Genomic DNA, 19,126 nt, shown 5'->3' with positions numbered 1-19,126 from the left:
AGAAAATTAGAGAGTAAAAATTTAACAAAAGATAAGCAATGGATTTTAAGTTATTTTGTGGCTAGAAATTCCTAAAATAATTTTGTTGCTTAATATAAAGGTGGTATTTTTTGTACATATAAAAGCACTGCTGAAGCTTCTACATAAAATTCAAGTTTCAAGCTTCTTGATTTTAAGGATTAAAATTCTATAAAGATTGTTAATTTGTTGAATTAATCTAACACTAGTAAACACTTATAGAATTACTGCTTTAATATTTTTGAGTTTACTACCTTTACTACTGCTAAAATGTTTGGCTGTTCTCAAATCTTCTGCATGTAAAATTCTTTGTGGTCTTGTGGTAGGGAGAAGAGAGGCTATCTTCCCATTACATGCCTTTGATTGTAGTTGCGGTGGGTAAGAACTGCAACCCCTAAGCAAAATTCTAATTCCTGTGGGAGCTTTAGCTTCCAATTTGTGGTCCACTGGCCTTTCACTCCTAAGCCTTCATAGTGCTTTTTTCTCCTTCTTACAGTGACGTTCAAGGAAGGACTCTGGTAGGCGTTATTTTTCCTAAAAGCAAACTAGTTTGTTAAAAAAAAAAAAATATATATATATATATATATATATATTAAATGCTGGTAACAAAATAATTGAAATTTGGAAGTATACTTACATATTTTTCCTTCTTTTTCTAATTTTTTCAAATGAAGTGAGACATTATGTTCAGCCATTTTATGTAAATGCTCAGGAATATTCTAAAAGAAAAAATGAGGGTGAAAGAAGACATTTCTTTTTTAAAAAAGAATGAGTTAATCTTGTTGAAATTATTAAAACATGGAAGAAAAGGAAAACTTTAACTTAAATACATTTTTATATAGGAATAATCAAAGTGATTTCACTTTGTATATGTCTTGCTTTAGGCCACTCTATTTTTATCTATATACCTATACATAAAATAGACTGTAAGATCTATAAGGACAGTAACAGGATTGGTTTTGTTCATTACTATATAGCACCTAGTGGGAACTCCGTATTTTATGAATGAATAAATAAATAGCTGTAAAAATTATTCTAGAGTTTTGATGGTACCATGGACAGTTGGCCCTATGGTTTACTTATTAGGTTACATGATAGTATCCTTGTACATTTCCCTTGGTTATCCTATCTCTGTCATCCTTTAGTTTTCATCTGGAAACTTCCTTAGACTTCTCTTAAACTTCATGTTTACTTACATTGAGTTGTATTGTTGACTCACTTCTTACTCAACCAATTTAACACAGCAACATCACACATTACTGTTCCCCAAATATAAACTTCCAAAACCAAGTCCTCTCTTAAGCTCCATTACCATATACTATATCCACCACTGTGATCTTCTAGATCTAATTATGCGACTCCTCTGCCTAAGATCCTTCAGTGGTCATGCCCAGGTTATTGGCTAATGCCCATATTTTTTAGGATGGCAGTCTACCATGATCTGATCATGTCTGTCTTTCTTGCTTCATTTCCTGAGACTCCTTTACTGCCCATCCACATATGCATTCTGTGCTCCAGTCATATGCAATCTCTTTGTGGGTTTTCAAACATATACAATATACATATACAATGCTCTTTTATTACTTGCAAAGCATGTTTTTCCTTCTGTCTAGAATGACTTCCTCCTGTACTCTGGCTTGGAAAATGCTTGGAAATGGCTTCTTCAAAACTGGTTAAATAACTAAGTTTTTAAAGCTTTTCCAGACAAGCCTTGATACCCTGCATCTTCCATCAGGTGAAATTTATTCCTCTTTCTTTTATGCTCTGCTATACTGTGTAGAAGTCTTATAGGAAGCCTGGTATGATAGAAAAAACAAGACTTGAGTATCTGACATCTCACTTTTGAGTATGTGGTATCTGCTAGTTGTGTGCCTTTGGGAGTTACTTAGCTCACACTTTTTTAAAGTCTATTACATTGGAATAATTGTATCTTTATGTATTAAAAATTCGAGGCATATGAATTAAGGGCCTCAAATTACATTTGTAAGTGTAAACCAATGAGTACAGAGTCTACCACACAATAAGGTACTCAAAAATGATTAAGTCGGTATTATAAGCATCTGTTGAACATGTCTGTTTTCACTAAACTATGAGTCCTTTGGGGTAGGGATGTACAGTCATCTTTGTGTCTCAGTACCTAGTCTACTGTGTGGCATACAAAGGCATCCAATAAATGTAGAATGAATAAATCTCTAGAATACCTATGCCATTCTATACATAACAGGTATGTGACACATTTTTACAGTGAATACAGTGACTACACCTCAATGCAGAATCATCATTTTGAAGGGATGGACAATTGCTTGATGACTCATCTGGGAGGGTGATTCCAGAGTTCTGTTGTCTGTACTTAAGTTAGGAATAAAAATCCCAATGTACCAATGTATAGTCTAGTGTGGCTATATTCTATTATTATGAGAAAAAGAACTCTTTCACAGAATTTAAATATTTATATTACCCTTTTGTAAATGGCTTTTTTTATCTTTAGCCGTTTTAACCTAAGCACACTGAGTATATGATTGTTTTTTGATCACTTGGGCCAATGGAACATTAAATTTCTTTACTAATTATAATTGTCCTCAGGTACTTTCACTCAAATGTATCTTATGGCTATACAGTTTGTAGTAGTGGGAGGTGGGTTTTTTTTTTTTTTTTTTTTTTTTTAGTTTATTTATTTTTTAGTAATCTGTGAACCCAACATGGGGCTTGAACTCATGACCCTGAGATCAAAAGTCAGCACACTCTTCTGCCTGAGCCAGCCAGGTGCCCCAGTAGTGGCAGTTTTTAAACCCAGGTAATCTTTGCTGAAAAATGGAATTATACTAATCGATTGCCTCACAGTGCTGTTATATATGTACTCAGAGGCCACTGAAGTGAGAGCACTTTTTCCTCTACATTGTAAGTTATTCTAGTCATGTTCTTTTATACGTACTTTCTCCTTCTTCTCCCTCGTTAGGCATTGCTACTATTTTCCACTGCTATTAACCTAGTATGTCACTAGCAGATCACCCTTCTCACTTGCTTTGGGATAGGACACCAATTGTCAAGATGGCTATAATAATACATAAATCATTACAAAACTTAATCATTAGGGTGTTGGTAATAGTCTCTCCTAAAAGATGAAGTATGTAAGGTTTAATGATAGCTTGGAATGTTTTTTTTGGGTTCTCCAGGTCCATTTCTATTTGTTTAACTTCTGTGTTCTAGAAAGTTGAGATTGCTGATCTTGAATTTATACAAGCAGCACTACTTATAAAATTAATAGACTTATTCTGTTCTGGATTGTATTTACCAAATCTATAGTCTATTACAAAGATTATTCTAATAAAACCATTGCTATGTACAAATAAGATAAATGAAAATTACCTTGTAAATGTTTTTTACAAGCTCCATTGCTGTAAATGATTTTTCAAAATTATCACGAAACAATGTAAGAATTTGCTGTTCTCGGATATTTCTGTGAGAAATGTATTCTAGAATTTTAGCTTCAGCGTTATAGATAACTGGGCCATGTCCTGAATTAGAATTATAAAAATTATTTCAACCAGATAAAAAATATCAAGTACGAATGAAGTTAATTTGTTCTATTTAACAATAATTCATATGCTGTACTGAAAAAGCACACTAAGTATATTAACAAATAGGAATTACTTGGAAAACCATACAGATAGAAGATTTAAAAATTATACTCAATGCCAAAAAAATAGATAATTATATCAAAATCTGTATGGAATATTATTATATATATTAAAAATAAAAAATAAACATTTAACAATAAAAACAGCATCCACAAGAGTAATGATAGGTAATATTTATAGAGTGCTCATTATTTGCCAGGCACTTTTCTAAAGGTTTAATATATATTATTCTTAGAAGAGTCCGATGAGGTAGCAACTATTATTATCCCTTCTTTGTATTTATAGCAGAAGCTGAGATATGGGGGGGGTGGCAGATAACTTGCGCACAGTTACACGTTGAAGAAGAGATGGAGCTGGAGGGCTGACTTGAGAGCTCTTAATCAATCACTCTATGCTCTTAACCACTGTGTCACACTTAATGTAAGAGATTGAAAAGGGGAATGTAAAAAGTAGCTTCATGTGACTAAGATCTATTAAAAATTCACAAGAACCACAGTAGAGCTTTAAGAATCTTACGTATAAGCTAGTAATTCAGATATGTCGACAACCCAGATTAAGTTATATTAAAATCTAGTTGCTCTTTAAGACAGTACATGAATTTATGACACGAGTCTGCAAGAGGGGTGTTTAAAATTGTTGAGAACAAGATATTCAGAGGCGGACTCACCTGTTATGTAAAGAGCATGGGCTTTGGTTAGAATATTGACAATCATTTACTTGTATGGGGCCATGAAGGTCTGAATCCCTGAGCTTGTTTCTTCAGCTGGGCAGTAAAGTGAAATAAAGCTACCTGCTTTACTGGGTTTTGTTTTGTTTTGTTTTGTTTTTTTTTTGTTTGTTTTTTTAAAGATTTTATTTATTTATTTGACAGACAGAGATCACAAGTAGGCAGAGAGGCAGGCAGAGAGAGAGGAGGAAGCAGGCTCCCCGCAGAGCAGAGAGCCCGATGCGGGACTCGATCCCACGACCCTGAGATCATGACCTGAGCCGAAGGCAGCGGCTTAACCCACTGAGCCACCCAGGCGCCCCTGTTTTGTTTTGTTTTTAAAGATTTTTATGTATATATTTGACAGAGAGAGACACAGCGAGAGAGGGAACACAAGCTGGGGGAGCTGGAGAGGGAGAAGCAGCCTTCCCGCCAAGCAGGGAGCCCAGTGTGGGGCTCGATTCCAGGATCTGGGGTCATGACCTGAGCCGATGGCAGACACTAAATCAGCTGAGCCACCCAGGCACCCCGTCTCTGGGTTTTTGTAAAGACAACACAGTATAGGTCCCTGCACAGCACTGGCCAGGCTCTCATATATGGTGGCTGTGGCTACAGAACACAATTTACATATAAGCTCCTGCTCTATCAGGAAGCTGGTTTAAGGATTCATTAAAGCAAACACTCTAAGAACCATTACTAGGCAGCCTCTCATTAGCTTTGCTTCATTCAGTGTGAGTGAAACATATATCTCTTCTCTTTAAAAACAGCTGTCAGCTTCCATTCCTCTTGTGTCATAATATGAATTCAAATGCCCAGCTCCACTGTGTTTCTGATCCTCTCAGCAAGAGAAACTCATGAGAGAACATAAGGGTACTGACGATACTCTATTTACAGATCTTTCTGTGACTCTGGTTAGGAACAAGTTAGAAGGACTTAAAAAATTAGGTAACCTAGTTTCTTTTTCCTTCTGGGCCCTCTTGTTGAGTCTTATTATCTTTCTCCACTTTTAGGATGGAAGGGAGATTCATGCTGCAGAGCAGTGTGCGACAGCTGAGATACTAAAACAGGTTTCTTTTTCTGGAGAAGTGAAATTAATATAGTTTTAGAGTTGACATAGAAGCTACAGATATTTCAGTAGTGTGAGTTAAAGAAACTGAAGCTCAGAGTTCATGGCTTAAAATGTGGCCTGCAACAGAAATCTAATAATTAACAAAAGTGAAGATACCAAAAGATAAATTTATTTATTTTGTTTAACAGTTCTATTAATAGCTTTAAGGGTGTTAAAAAATAAACCTTGTATCTTTATAAAGTAATTAATGTAACTCTCAGCCTTTTAAAAAAAGATTTTACTTACTTAATTTAGATAGAGGGAGCATGTGAGTGCAGGGGCTGGAGGAGGGGCGGAGGAGGAGGGAGAGAATCTCAAGCCCATTCCCCACTGAGCCCAGAGATCGATGGATGGCTGGATGCAGGGCTGGACTGCATGACCCTGAGATTATGACCTGAGCCATGAGCCGAAGTCAAGAGTCAGTCACCCAATCGACTGAGCCACCCAGGTGCCCCAACTCTCCAGCTTTTTTAATTGCATGGCTAGTTAAGACTTAGGGGCATAATTTAAAGAATTGCTTTATGGGTATCTCTTCTAACTCTGAAAACATTTAAAACACACACATAGACAAATCAAAATGAACCTTCTTCATCATTTCACACAAATGGTTTGCTAGATTTAAGCAACTACCCACCTGGATATATAATATCAGCTTTGATCTTTAATAGCTCTTTTAGGGAGTTCATATAATCATAGAGGTCTTCAAATACAGTTGTTCCTTCCCCTAGGATGCAATCTCCAGAAAAGATAGCATTCTCCTCTTCTAAAAGTAGAGCCATATGATCATCGGTGTGGCCAGGTGTGTGTATAACCCTGGTTAAAAGAAAATGAACAAATAGCAGCAATTAGAAACTCTTAGGCTTAGAAGAAATTATTCTCCAGCCTTGTCTCTGGATAAGACACAAGTGGTGTCAAACTGGGTAAAAAGCTCCCTTTTCTCTTGTGGCCCACTGAAAATTATCATCAGAAAATTCTCTGCTTTAAATCAGATTTCCCACTCTGAAGTACAAATTTAATACTTTTCCCTTTTTTAAAAATTTTATAAATAATAAGCATGCACCAATTACAGCAAATGTCGAAAATAGAAAGGAAACTACTTAAAGGAGATATGAATTCACAATCATCCCACTACTCAGAGACAGTGCTTTTATTATTTAAAAACATTTTTTTTTTCAATTTCCTTTGCATAGATGTTTATTTTACAATATACTTTGTGGTGAGACTTTGAGAAAAAAGCACTTTCCTAAGTTGCCGTTGGGAGAGCAAAATGTATAGTATAACACATATGGAGGGGAATTTGGCATTTCTAGCAAAATTACATAACCCTTTGACCCGCTGGTCCCATGGCTAGAAATTTACCCTGAGAATACACGTTCACAAATACAAAAAATATATACAGGTATTCATTACATTATTTATAAAAACAAAATATTAGGAACAACCTAGATATCCAACCATTGGACAGACACTATGGACACATTATGGTAAACCACACCATGGAATACAATGCAGCAGTCATCAAAAAAAAGGACAAAGATCTCTGTGAACTGATATGGAGTAATTTGCAGGATATATTGTCAAGAGGTAAAAAAGTGTGGTTCTTTTCATGCCTCTGCTTTACTGCTGGAGCAGGCCGCAAGCTGTACCTATGCTGCAACCCAACTATCTACCCCCTGACCTTAGTCCAGTGTTCCAGGCCACACAAGGCAGGCGTCAGGGCAGGGTGGTTGGTGTGGGTCCTGGAGCCTGGGGCCGTGTTTGGCCTGGGGTTCAGATCTCAGGTCCATAGGCCCCTGTGCTCTGCAGCCACCCTGATGAGGCTGCATGGCCCTGGGCCAGTCCCTGACATCAATTTTGCTGAATGTGCCACAAAGCAGATCCTTGATTCTGCCAGGGCTATAGACCCTTTGCAGTCAGGCAAGTTCTCCCCGTACCCCACCTCTTTTTGGCCTTATCACCAACCATGTTTTAGCCACACAGCCATCCAGACTGAGAAGATCCGGAAACTTGGGGGCGACGTGAGCCACGGCCACAGCCCCACTGGCCACCATCTGCGGGGGTAATACTGGTGGCATGTGTCACCACAGCATCATTTTCAACACCCATCATCCAGGTTATTTTGGAAAAGTTGGTCTGAGACAGGACCACTTAAAGAGGAACCAGAGCCCCAACCAGAGCCCAGCTGTCAACTTTGATAAACCAGGAACCTTGGCGGGTGAGGAGACTCAGGTAAATGCTACCAAAAACAAGAAGGGAGGTGCTCCTGTCGTTGATGCAGTATGGTCGGGCTACTAGAAAGTTCTGGGAAAGGGAAAGCTCCCCAAACAGCCTGTCATCCTGAAGACAGCAAAGCAGAAGAGCTGAGCAGAAAATCCATGGGTGTGTGTGGGAACTGGGTCCTCAAGCCATGGGGGAGGAGGTTCATTAAATGCTAACCAGAGGGGTGCCTGGGTGGCTCAGGGGGTTACGCCTCTGCCTTTGGCTCGGGTCATGGTCTCAGGGTCCTGGGATCGGGCTCTTTGCTTGGTGGGGAGCCTACTTCCCCCCTCTCTTTGCCTGCCCCTTTGCCTACTTATGATCTCTCTGTCAAATAAATAAATACAATCTTTAAAAAAAAATGCTAACCAGGGCTTCTCTCTTAAAAAACAAAGCATGAAAGAATGTTTACAGTTGTTCTTTTGTCCAAGAAATGTTGGGGAAATAAAAAGGTATACGTATATATTTCCCTTTTTTTTTTTTTCCAAATTTATTTATTTGTCAGAGAGAGAGCGAGCGAGCGGGAGAACACAAGCAGGCAGAGCGACAGGCAGAGGCAGAGAGAGAAGCAGGCTCCCCACCGAGCAAGGAGCCCGATGCGGGACTCGATCCCAGGACCCTGGGATCACGACCTGAGCCGAAGGCAGCGGCTTAACCAACTGAGCCACCCAGGGGTCCCTCCCTATTTTTGTAAAAAGAAACGGAAGATAGATAAAAAACTAATGAATTACAGCTGCCTATAGGGGCAGGCAGGTGGGATGCAGGGAACAGAGATGCAAGCAAGACTTATCTGATAGTAACTTTTTTTTTTATTAGTTTTAACTTCTGAGCTATGTAAATATATATTCTAAACATAAAACTAAAACTATAAATATGAAAGAAATCAATCTTACCATATACTGGAAAGATAGCACAGTCATGCTACTATTAGTTCAAATAATTCTGAAATACTAAGATTATACATCTTTAATAGAATGTATCTTAAGGTTAAAAGAAATGGAAAGATTTTGAATTTTACTTAATAGGTTTATTGTTGGCAGTGTTACTGGTTACTGTGTTTCCGAAACTGTTTTGTGTTTACTGTATGACAATATAAACAATAAACTGATGTTGAGAAGCAAGATTTTTACTGTGGGATAAAGAAAAAAAAATACATGAATGAGGAAATTAAGGTTTTGGGGGTTGTTTCTCATCTGAATTGAGGAATCATTATGAATTCATCATTTCATTTTTTTCCTTAACTCTATGAAAAGCCCAGAAGTAATGACACTCCACAAGTCTAGAGCATGCCTGACACTTAGTTCTGGATGGAACTGAAATACCATTTCCCACTCAAATAAACCAGGGCTTCTTGCAGACGTGGCTCGCTCCAGGTCTGGGACAGGGAAAGTAAACTGTGATATGGAGACGTTTCTTTTCTTTCTTTTTTTTTTTTTTTGATTAAACCCATTGCAACCTATTGATGAAAGTATACAATGTTACATGAAAATAATTCCAAGAGGCATTTTCCACCACTATAAGAGTATGTGGGTGTGGGTGTGCTTGTATCTTATGGACAATCTTAGGAACAATCATACATACAATGTGTTTACAAACAGACCCCCAATCTTTTTTAATCTACAGAAACTCACTTGGAGAACCACTCTTTTTCAGAGTCTGCAGACTGTCTTATTCATTGATGGGTTCGGAGTGCACCCTCTATTTGTCCCCCCACCCCCTACTCCAGAACTCAGTAATGGTTTTCTTTGATAACCAAGGCAACAGATTTCTTAAATTAGGGGATCAGAAATTCTAATTCTCCAGTCACCTGGGTAGCTAATGCTTTAATCTGCATAAAAACGGTGTTAAAATTCACTTCACATAGGCAGGAGGAAAAAAGGAGATGACATCAGAGGTGCTTTGCTAAAGATCAGAGGAACTGCAGCTGTGGCCTTCCCATTCATCAGGTGGCAATTTATCTAGTTCTGCCACTTCTGTGATAGAGTGGACTTTATAAAGATGGCTCTCTTAGGAGATTTAGAATAGTCAACAAAAGCTGTCGGACTGACTTTTCTTTGAGAAATGGAACTCAGGTCACTAGAAAATTCTTGAAGGTTATATTCAGAATCAAATCCTACTGAAAAACCTGCTTCCTACTTTTTTACCTAAGGGTTCTTGGTGGGTATTGTCCCCATCTCTAATGTATTTTTCCCCCCAAATTGGCAAGCAGACCAGATCAACTGGACATCAAATACTTGAGAACTTAAGTAGATTTTACCTTCTGTTTATGGAACTTTTGCTTAATGATGAATCTTCTTGTTAATATTTAAAACAACTGGCTTTTACTTACTTGATAAAAATGGAACTAGGGAAGCATCGTCATCAGCAAACTAAATGTTTTATTCAGATTCTAGCATAATTATAATGTATTTTTGTGAAAAGGTTATTTACTAAGTTATTTTTTAAAAGATTTATTTTAGAGAGACACACACACAGAAACAGAGACAGAGTGGGGAGGGGCAGAGGGAAGGGGAGAGAGAGCCTTAAGCAGACCCCATGCTGAGTGCAGATCCTGAGGTGGGGCTCAAGCTCATGGCTCTGAGATCATGACCTGAGCTGAAACTAAGAGTCGGATGCTTAACCAACTGAGACACCCAGGCACCCTTGTTGTTGTTTCTTGATCTGAAAGCTGCTCATGTGATTTGTTCAGTTTATAACAATACACCATGTTGCACATGGATGATATATACACTTTTCTTGTTGTATATATTAATAAAAAGCTTAAAATAGGGGGCACCTGGATGGCTCAGTCGTTAAGCATCTGCCTTCAGCTCAGGTCATGATCCCAGGGTCCTGGGATCGAGCCCCATACCCGGCTCTCTGCCCAGCGGGTACCATGCTACTCCCTCTCCCACTCTCTCTGCTTGTGTTCCCTCTCTCACCATTTCTCTCTCTCTGTCAAATAAATGAATAAAATCTTAAAAAAAAAAAAAGCTTAAAATAGGGGAGTTTAGGTGGCTCAGTCAGTTAAGCATCTGTCTTTGGCTCAGGTCATGATCCCAGGATCCTGGGATCGAGCCTCACACTGGGATTCCTGCTTAGTGGGGAGACTGCTTGTCCTTCTCCCTCTTTCTCTGCTTCTTCTCCCTGCTGTGTCTCTCTCTTAAAACCTTATAATATATGGTCTGTTTATGGCAGATGGGTGGTAATTAACTACCAAGGGCCTAATGTTCTTAATCTGCAAATTAGGTATAGATTTAATATCCACGATTCTGTGATAATTAATAAACCAGTACTGTGATTCCCAAGCCTTTGAGATAGGTCTTTAATGTGTGATGGGGGAAAATCAGTATTGTCAAGAATACTCTCTGAAGAATTAGTAATGTAATGTTTATTATCTTTTGGTATCATAAATAAATTACAGGAGACACTATCATATTTCCAACAAGAACATTTTAAGAAAATTGCCCAGAAATTAGTTGGGTTTATAAATTAAATTTACAAATCAAAGGCATATTAGGAAAAAGGGAACACTGGCTTGAAAGGGGGCATGGATACCCAGTTATTTTCTCTTTCTCGTTCACTTGTTTATCCACTGCCCTCTTTGTAGATATTTATTACCTGTTGGATAAATATTCAGTGTTTCCATATGCCAGGGACTGAGGATCTGAAGATGAATCTGGCTTCTGCTGTGTATCAGAGAATAGCTAGTTTATCATCAAACCTCCTTCCTCTTTCTCCTGGGCATGAAGTTAAACCCTATTTCCCAGCTTCCCTGCAGTCAGGAATGGCCTATGACTGAGTTTATAGCCAGTGTAACAGAAGGTCTGGTCTGTGAAAGCCTCCCATGAAAGATCCCTTCTATGCTCCTTCTCTGCCACCCACTGGACTGACTGAGGTGAACAAAGCAACCTTGAAACCAACTCTTGAGGATGGTGGAATTACAAGATGGAAGGTGTCTGAAACATTCCTGCAGAGGGGCCACTTGATAATCAGGAGTCCTTCCTGGACGTTATGTGACTGGGAAGAAAACTTATTTCATGTGTGAACTATTATATATTTGGGGGTCGGTTTGCTACAGCGACTGGCATTAACTAATACTGTGAACCTAAAGGGTTGATGACCTTTTATGGAGATACCTACTTATACAAAAATTACAATAAAATTTAATAAGTGTTATGATAAAATAACGTAAGTTATATGAAAGTCAGAGGAGGAAAGGGGCGCCTGGGTGGCTCAGTTGGTTAAGCATCTGCCTTCGGCTCAGGTCATGATCCTGGGATCAAGCCCTGCATCAGGCTCCCTGCTCACCAGGGAGTCTGCTTCTCCCTCCCCCTCTGCCTCTCCCCTTGGCTTGTCCTCTCTCTCGCTCACTCACTCTCTCTCTCAAATAAATAAAATCTTAAAAAAAAAAGTCAGGAGGGAGCAGTTAATTCTGCCCAGAAAGGGTTCCTGAAATAAGTAACTTGTGAACTGAAGTCTGAAGAATGAATAGGTAAGTATTTATGAGGGAGACAAGTAGGGGGAAAGTCGTGATGCATACCTGGTAAAGGGGAAGGCATGAGCAAAGGCATGAACATATATAATGTGTCCAGGTATCTGGATATGGTTAATTGTATTTGCAATGGCGGTGGTAGGAACTTGGACCAGAAAAGTGGTTTGGGGCTAGACAGTGACATGGTAAGGAGAATAAACATGATCTCATAGGCACTAAGAATTATTCAAGGTTTCAAGTGACACTGGGTATGAAGTGTAGTTTGGAAAGGGGAGCCTGGAGACAGGAATACTAAATAAGAAGTAGTGGTAGTGGACATGAAGAAAAAGGGACAGCATGGGCAAATATTTTTAAGGTAAAATCTAACATGATAAGATGTGGTGGGTGGGGAAAGGGGGAGTGATAAAGATGAACTGGAGCCAGCTTCTGTCTTAGAAGAAAAAATAAAATCTTAAGTGCTGAGAGCAGTAGGTGTTCTGAAGTCAGAAAGCAAGTAGACTGTGGGGGATAGAGGAGAACCCTACGTAGTTCAGTTTTAAAATTACTGAGTATGAAACAACTTTTCGACCTGATTTAGGTCATGGGGATTATGGGGCTGACCTAAAATGTATTTACTTTACGTATGGGTCATCTTTTAGAATTGAGAGCATGAGAAAGTCCTGAATTTAATTGATGAGTAGAGCCCGAAACCATTCCCAGCAGGAAATACTTATCTATTTCTTAATTTAAATTTTATTAAAAAACTGGTAATCATGTAACTCAAACAAATAACTTAAAAAGGGTGGATAGAATGAAAACTCTTCCTTTTCTCCTATTTCTCAAGCAACCTGGTGTTTCTTCCCAGAGTACCATGTTATCAGATCTTCTATATCCTTCCCGGGATATTCCTTACTCATACAAGCAAAAATTCAGAAATCATCCTTTACTCCCTTTTTATAAGACACATACATAACCCTCCCCCTTCCCTGATTAAAGGACACTTATTGACCTGAGAGTGGCACCTTCAGTTTTTATCACATCTCCATCTCGAAGATAAACATATTGTTGCTTTCCATCTCCTATAATTTCTTCTCTCGGAGGATCCCGTGGGAGTTTTTTAATGCAATATGCAGTGTCTAGTAACAAAACATATGAAATATATTAAGTCATACTGTAAGTGATAATTCAGCCTTTTAAGAGATCAACTTTCTTTCCTAATGTTTTTCCTGTATTTGGTTTTTGCAGTAATTTCTTAAGCCCTTTCTCTACCCCATTAATTTATTTCAGCCATTTTTATTCTTTCTTGTTTCAAACTCCTTCCTTTTGTAACACTGTTGCTTAATTCATGATTTTGTTCTTCTCTAAGTCTGCAGTCTACCTATTCAATTTTGCACTTTTGTCATGTCGTGTTTCGTATCTGATTTCATTAAAAGTATGCTCTTTAAATTCTTCAATGAAAACAAAAAAAATAAGAGATCAACTTTTCATAGAGCTAGCTGTGAATGACTGCAAAAAATATTAACATTAAGAGACAAGAGAAAATGGGATGGATTATAGCAGCCTATCTCTGGGATTTGAACCATTTTTTTCTACCTCAACAAAAGAGCTTTTTATTCTCTCATGCACTTCTAGGTCTACATAAAAGCCTTTGTGATTTTCTAGTCACTCTTATTTTATATGAAAGTTTGAAAGTAGTTCTTTATAATCTTGGCTAGCTTTGATATCAAGATGGGTGTTGAAGAGGCAGCAATACAGAACCGAGGAATGTTTTTCTGTCCAGTCTTAGCATATAGCAAAAGAAGTCATGGCATCATGGCAGTACTCAGTAACAAAATGATGATTAACATAGTGTTCTTTCTGTGACTGCTGAAAGAAAGCCCCAAACCCAGGACTGAGATATTACACCATTAAAATAAATTTAACCCATACTACCTCCCACTGACACAAAGAAAATCAATTAACCAATCAACAGCTGGGTGCCAAGTATACTATATAGAGTGATTACAAGCACTGTGACATTGAAGTGCTTAAAAACTATCACAGTTGGGGAAATAAAACTTACAGATAAGAAATAGTTAGAGAACTATACTCAGTACCATTTAATGAATGCTAAATGGGTTATTCAGCTAATAAAAGCAATAGTTTAGAGAAAGGAAAACAATTAGGAAAAAATTCACAAATATGACAGAACTTGAAGTGTGGCTTACAAGATGAATGATTTGGGAAAAGGTACAGAGAATGATTTATAGGCAAGGGAACAGTATTAGGAAAAGCATAGAAATGACAATGAGCATGGCAGATGTGCAACAATGTATGCTACCAACTTGTCTAATGCAAAACACTGGCTGAGACATGGAGATAAAGACAGGGAGATTAGATGAGCTCAGATCATGGAAGGCCTTAAATTGCCTTTCACAGAAAAGAGGAATTTAAACTCTACCATATGTGTGCCACTGTACTCTCTTTAGAAAGAAAACCAAATAGTGTTAACTGATCAATATGGCAGCTCTAGGTGGGACACTGGAGGGTGAGAGATCAGAAAGACCAGGAGGGGATGACTTGTTAATAACCCAGCTGGAAGAATGTGAGTATTAGAACTAAGGTGACAGCAATGAAACTTGGGAGAAAAAGACATTCAGAGAAAAACTGACAAGGCACAGAAGTCAGGCTAGTATAGGAGATGAGGAGATAGAAATATTGCAAATATAATAAAAATAAAACACACTGGGACTAGACCTTCTCTCTCCAGCCCAAACTCTATTATTTTATATCTTAGAGGCTGAAGCAAAAAATAATATGCTATTCTGGGAAATGGCATTACATAATAAGGCTGTCTTCATTCTGGAGTGAGATGGGGAGGTTTTTTGGTATGTGTTTATTTTTAATCTGTATAATTTTGTCTTTCAGTAAAGAAGGAGAGGTATTATATTTCTAGTTATGAGACCTCTGGCACACAATCCTTCCAAAAAACTCACCATTATCTTGAAATTACAAAGCAAATGTCATACTATGAAATAACTTTGTGTCAGTTTTTAAAGTTATGTACAAACATGAACACACACACATCCTACTCACAATAACAATCTGTATAGGCAGGATGGAGAAGGGTATGCTGAAAGCAATCATATAATAATTGTTATATTTAATAAAAGCTTATGGAGATATAACTCAATATTATAAAATTCATTCTTTCAAAGAGTACAATTCAGTGTTTTTAAAATATATCCAAAAAGCTGTATAACTATCACCACTATCTAATTTTATAATATTTTCAAAATCCCTCAAAAAAACCCTTTACCCAACTGTAGTCACTCCCTATTCACTCCTCCTACCAGCCCCTGGCAATCACTTATCTACTTTCTGTCTCTATCATATGATTATTTTAACAGTAGAAAATCTTTCTTGCTAAAGGTTTGAATAATGGGTTATAACATCATTGTTAATGCTAATTATGGAAGCTGATGCAAACATGTGATATTATAATACTTTCTAATGAAAACACAATCTAACTGAGAGGCATAGAAGCAAACATTTGACTCTTTAAGACCGGGATGGGAAATGTATGGCAAAGACCCAACTTCAGCTGCAAAATAAATCACATATTTATCAGGTCACAAAATATATTTTATAAGATTTACTTAAAAACAAGCCAAAACACTGGGGCAGCCTGGGGCTATATAGTTCTCATGTCTAGTAAAATTGTGGCTTCCTGCCAGCCACTGGGAGTTCTAGAATTATATACTGATTGTATCTTAAAGGTTTGAAAGCAGGTTGCTGTATCTTTTCAAAGGAATCTTACAAATGACACTTGTAATTTTGGTGTGGCCAGTAAAACCACAGTTGTTAGAATCATAAAGCAGCTGACAAATTTCTGCCATACTAATAATTAACTGAAGTAGTAAAATGATATGGAGCAAAGAAAATAATAAAACAAAATGGAACAAGAATGCTAGCAATTAAGGGTTTAGAGAATGAAGAAATACATGGACTCTTGAGGGGAGATTCTGAAAGGTACCTCTGCACTGTTTCAGTGCTGGGCAACTCAAGGTCTAGCTTCAATACAGTTCAGAATGAAAGTCGATGAGCTACTTTTCAAAGTATTAAAATTTTAGTGGCTATGAGGCAGGGTCAAATTTCTCCTTGATTTTCTTTAAATCATAATCTATTATGCAAATATTCATTATTTTGTATGGAACCCAAAAATGATTTAAAATTAAAAAAAAAAGATTTTTATTTTTGAGAGACAGTGAGTGTGCATGTGCGTGTGCACACGCAGGGGGAGGGGCCAGGGAGGAGGAGAGAATCTCAAGCAGATTCTTCACTGAGCATGGAGCCTAACACGGGGCTGGATCTCATGATCCTGAGATCATGACCTGAGCTGAAATCAAGAGTCAGATGCTTAACCAACTGATCCACTCAGGTACTCCTAATTTTTAATTTAAAGATACAGCTTAGGTGTCCATTAACAGATGAATGGATAAACAAATCCTGGTATAGTCCTCCCACGGATTACCACTCGGCAATAATGGAAAAACCTATTGATACTGAAACATAGGTGATCTCAAAAACATGATGCGGTGTGAAAGAAGCTAGAGAGTGATTCTGTGCTTCCATTATGTGGCATTTTAGAAGAGGCAAAATTAATCTATAGTGAAATAAAGCAGATCAGTGGTTGCTAGAGGGGGAATCATTGCAGACAGGCACGAGGGGACCTCTTTTTGGGGTCATGAGAGTATTCTTTGTGTTGACTAGATTGGTCACAAAGATGTTTATCAAACTATATTCTTTTTTTTTTTTTTTTAAAGATTTTATTTATTTATTTGTCAGAGAGAGAGAGAGCACAGGCAGACAGAGTGTCAGAGGGAGAAGCAGGATCCCTGCAGAGCAAGGAGCCCGATGTGGGACTCGATCCCAAGACGCTGGGATCATGACCTGAGCCGAAGGCAGCCGCTTAACCAACTGAGCCACCCAGGCGTCCCATATCAAACTATATTCTTAAAATGGCTAAATTTTATGTATACAAATTCAAGATCAATAAAGTTGATTTATGAAGGAGAAAAAGTAGGTCATAAACATTTAAAATGTTTAACATTAACATTTAATTTAACATTAAATTAAAACTCATGCTAAAAAATTTGGCCAAAGCTAGTCAAGAACCTTCAGCATAGTTTTTTAATTCACAAAATGTAATGGGTAGATAGACAAGAGAAAGGTGAGGAGAAGTTAGATTGAAAGATGATTTCTTATGGCATACAGTCCTCTAGGATTGTAAGAAAGGAGGCTAGAGGGTAACAAAGTGAGGTTAAAGCGTTTTTCATAATGGGCAGCCTGGTGATCTGGGGTGCTTTGGTTGATAATATCTTGGTGTCCTAATTGTAGTCTCAAGTCCTAAAAAGGAGACATTTAAAAATATTTAAAAACACAAGATGAATGTGTATGTATGTCCCTTCTCTGAATATGAATGTTCCTGACCCTCCTGTCCTTCATATGCCCTGAACTTGCCAAGTATACCCCAATTCTAGTAGCTCTGCTCCTGCAATGTTTTCAGTCTGGTATAGCCTCCTCTCAGATACCTGTATAGCTTTCTCCCTCTCCCTAGCCACCTTAGATACAAGCCACTGCCTTCTGTCACTTTATTTTCTCTCCCCTTTTTCTTCACTTAGCTTTATTTTTCTTCATAGCACCCATCACCTCTGACCTATTATTTATTCACCATTTACCTTCCCTACTAAAATGCAAGCTTCAGGAGAGCAGAGTCTTTGTTTTGTGCACTGCTGCATCCCTTGTGCCAAGAACAGGGCCTGGACAAGAGTGGTCACTTGAATTTGTTAAAGGAAGGAAGGAAGGAATCAATGTGTGTGATGGTGAGATGGGGGTAAAAGGACCAAGATGGTAAAGTGTCAGAACTTTCAGGGATGGAGAACTGTCAATACAATGATCTTTCCCCAGCATTTTCATGTATCATAGTAATTGCCTTAAAGTTATGGAAGACCTGAGATCATGTTTAGAGTGTGGACAGTAATAGAAGCTACCTTGCAGACCCATGTAGTGTTTATCACAGGCTTGGCACATAGTAAATGCTCAAGAGTGGTTAGTTATTATTAGCTCTGAAGCAGCAAATGTCATTATTACTACTACAGACAAAATCCACTGACCTTCTCCCCTGGGAAAAGGGGAAAATTAAGAGGGATAAGAGTTTTGAAATAGAAAATAGGACTTTTCCTTTCCTCTTTTGTTAAACTTGGGGGCAGTATCAAAAGTATATTAATTTCTAAAAGTACCATGTAAGTATATGAGGTATTCAGCAAACGACTGACTGGCTTACTTAGTTCTGTAACAGAAATAAATTATTCTGAAAACATAGTTTTTCTCAAAGAGCTTAATTAATGTTTTCTGTTTACCATTATTGATGCTTTTACAAATATCTCCTATGCCCCCAGTATGATCACGGTGCCAATGAGTCACTATGATTTCCTGGATTGTTGTGTTAAATTCAGTCAGAGCCTGCTTTAAACAGCTGATATATTCTGGAATTGCTGGTTCTCCAGTGTCAATGAGGATTCTCCTGAAAATTAAATGAACGATAATCACACAATTGGAACACAGAACTAATAGAAGCATATTTCTCACACAGATAATTCCTATTACATTTAAGAAACTGCTTAAATTGCTTGGCTTTCAACCTGCTTGAAAACCAGCTATATGATATTGTGCCCTAACTATTGTAATCTCACTGTAAGAAAAGTTCTCTGAAAAAATCTTAGAGCTCCATATAAGTCTGAACTTGGCAAGTTCAAGGCACAATAATATTGAATACTTACATACCACTTAAATATGGCACTACTCCAAAGACCTTACATACTTTAACAATTGTGTTATTCATCACGATTATTTAAAGGAGGTATTTTATTATATAACTTGCCCAAGGTTACTCTGCAAATAAATGG

At 37.7% G+C, this 19,126-nt stretch overlaps 1 protein-coding gene and 1 long non-coding RNA gene across 7 annotated transcripts in view; one reads left to right on the top strand and one right to left on the bottom strand.

The window, feature by feature from the left end:
• LACTB2 (lactamase beta 2) overlaps window positions 1-19,126 on the bottom strand; it is a 39,511-nt gene that overhangs the window by 14,964 nt on the left and 5,421 nt on the right. For 2 of the 3 annotated variants that reach the window (XM_047724023.1, XM_047724021.1), the window contains exons 2-6: window positions 18,581-18,744; window positions 13,189-13,315; window positions 6,105-6,283; window positions 3,385-3,533; window positions 656-737 (exon numbers count right to left, since the gene is read on the bottom strand). In XM_047724023.1, coding sequence (XP_047579979.1) covers window positions 656-737; window positions 3,385-3,533; window positions 6,105-6,283; window positions 13,189-13,315; window positions 18,581-18,744 — 701 coding nt within the window. Of the gene's footprint in view, window position 1; window positions 564-655; window positions 738-3,384; window positions 3,534-6,104; window positions 6,284-13,188; window positions 13,316-18,580; window positions 18,745-19,126 lie in introns of those variants that run through there. The other variant, XM_047724022.1, reaches the window with a different exon arrangement.
• LOC125096895 (uncharacterized) overlaps window positions 1-19,126 on the top strand; it is a 49,685-nt gene that overhangs the window by 26,110 nt on the left and 4,449 nt on the right. The window lies entirely within an intron of this gene.

Source organism: Lutra lutra, chromosome 4 (assembly GCF_902655055.1).
Source record: "Lutra lutra chromosome 4, mLutLut1.2, whole genome shotgun sequence".
NCBI classification, from domain to species: Eukaryota; Metazoa; Chordata; class Mammalia; order Carnivora; family Mustelidae; genus Lutra; species Lutra lutra.
The sequence above is the reverse complement of the archived record's forward strand: the minus strand, read 5'-3'. Positions and strand labels throughout refer to the sequence as shown.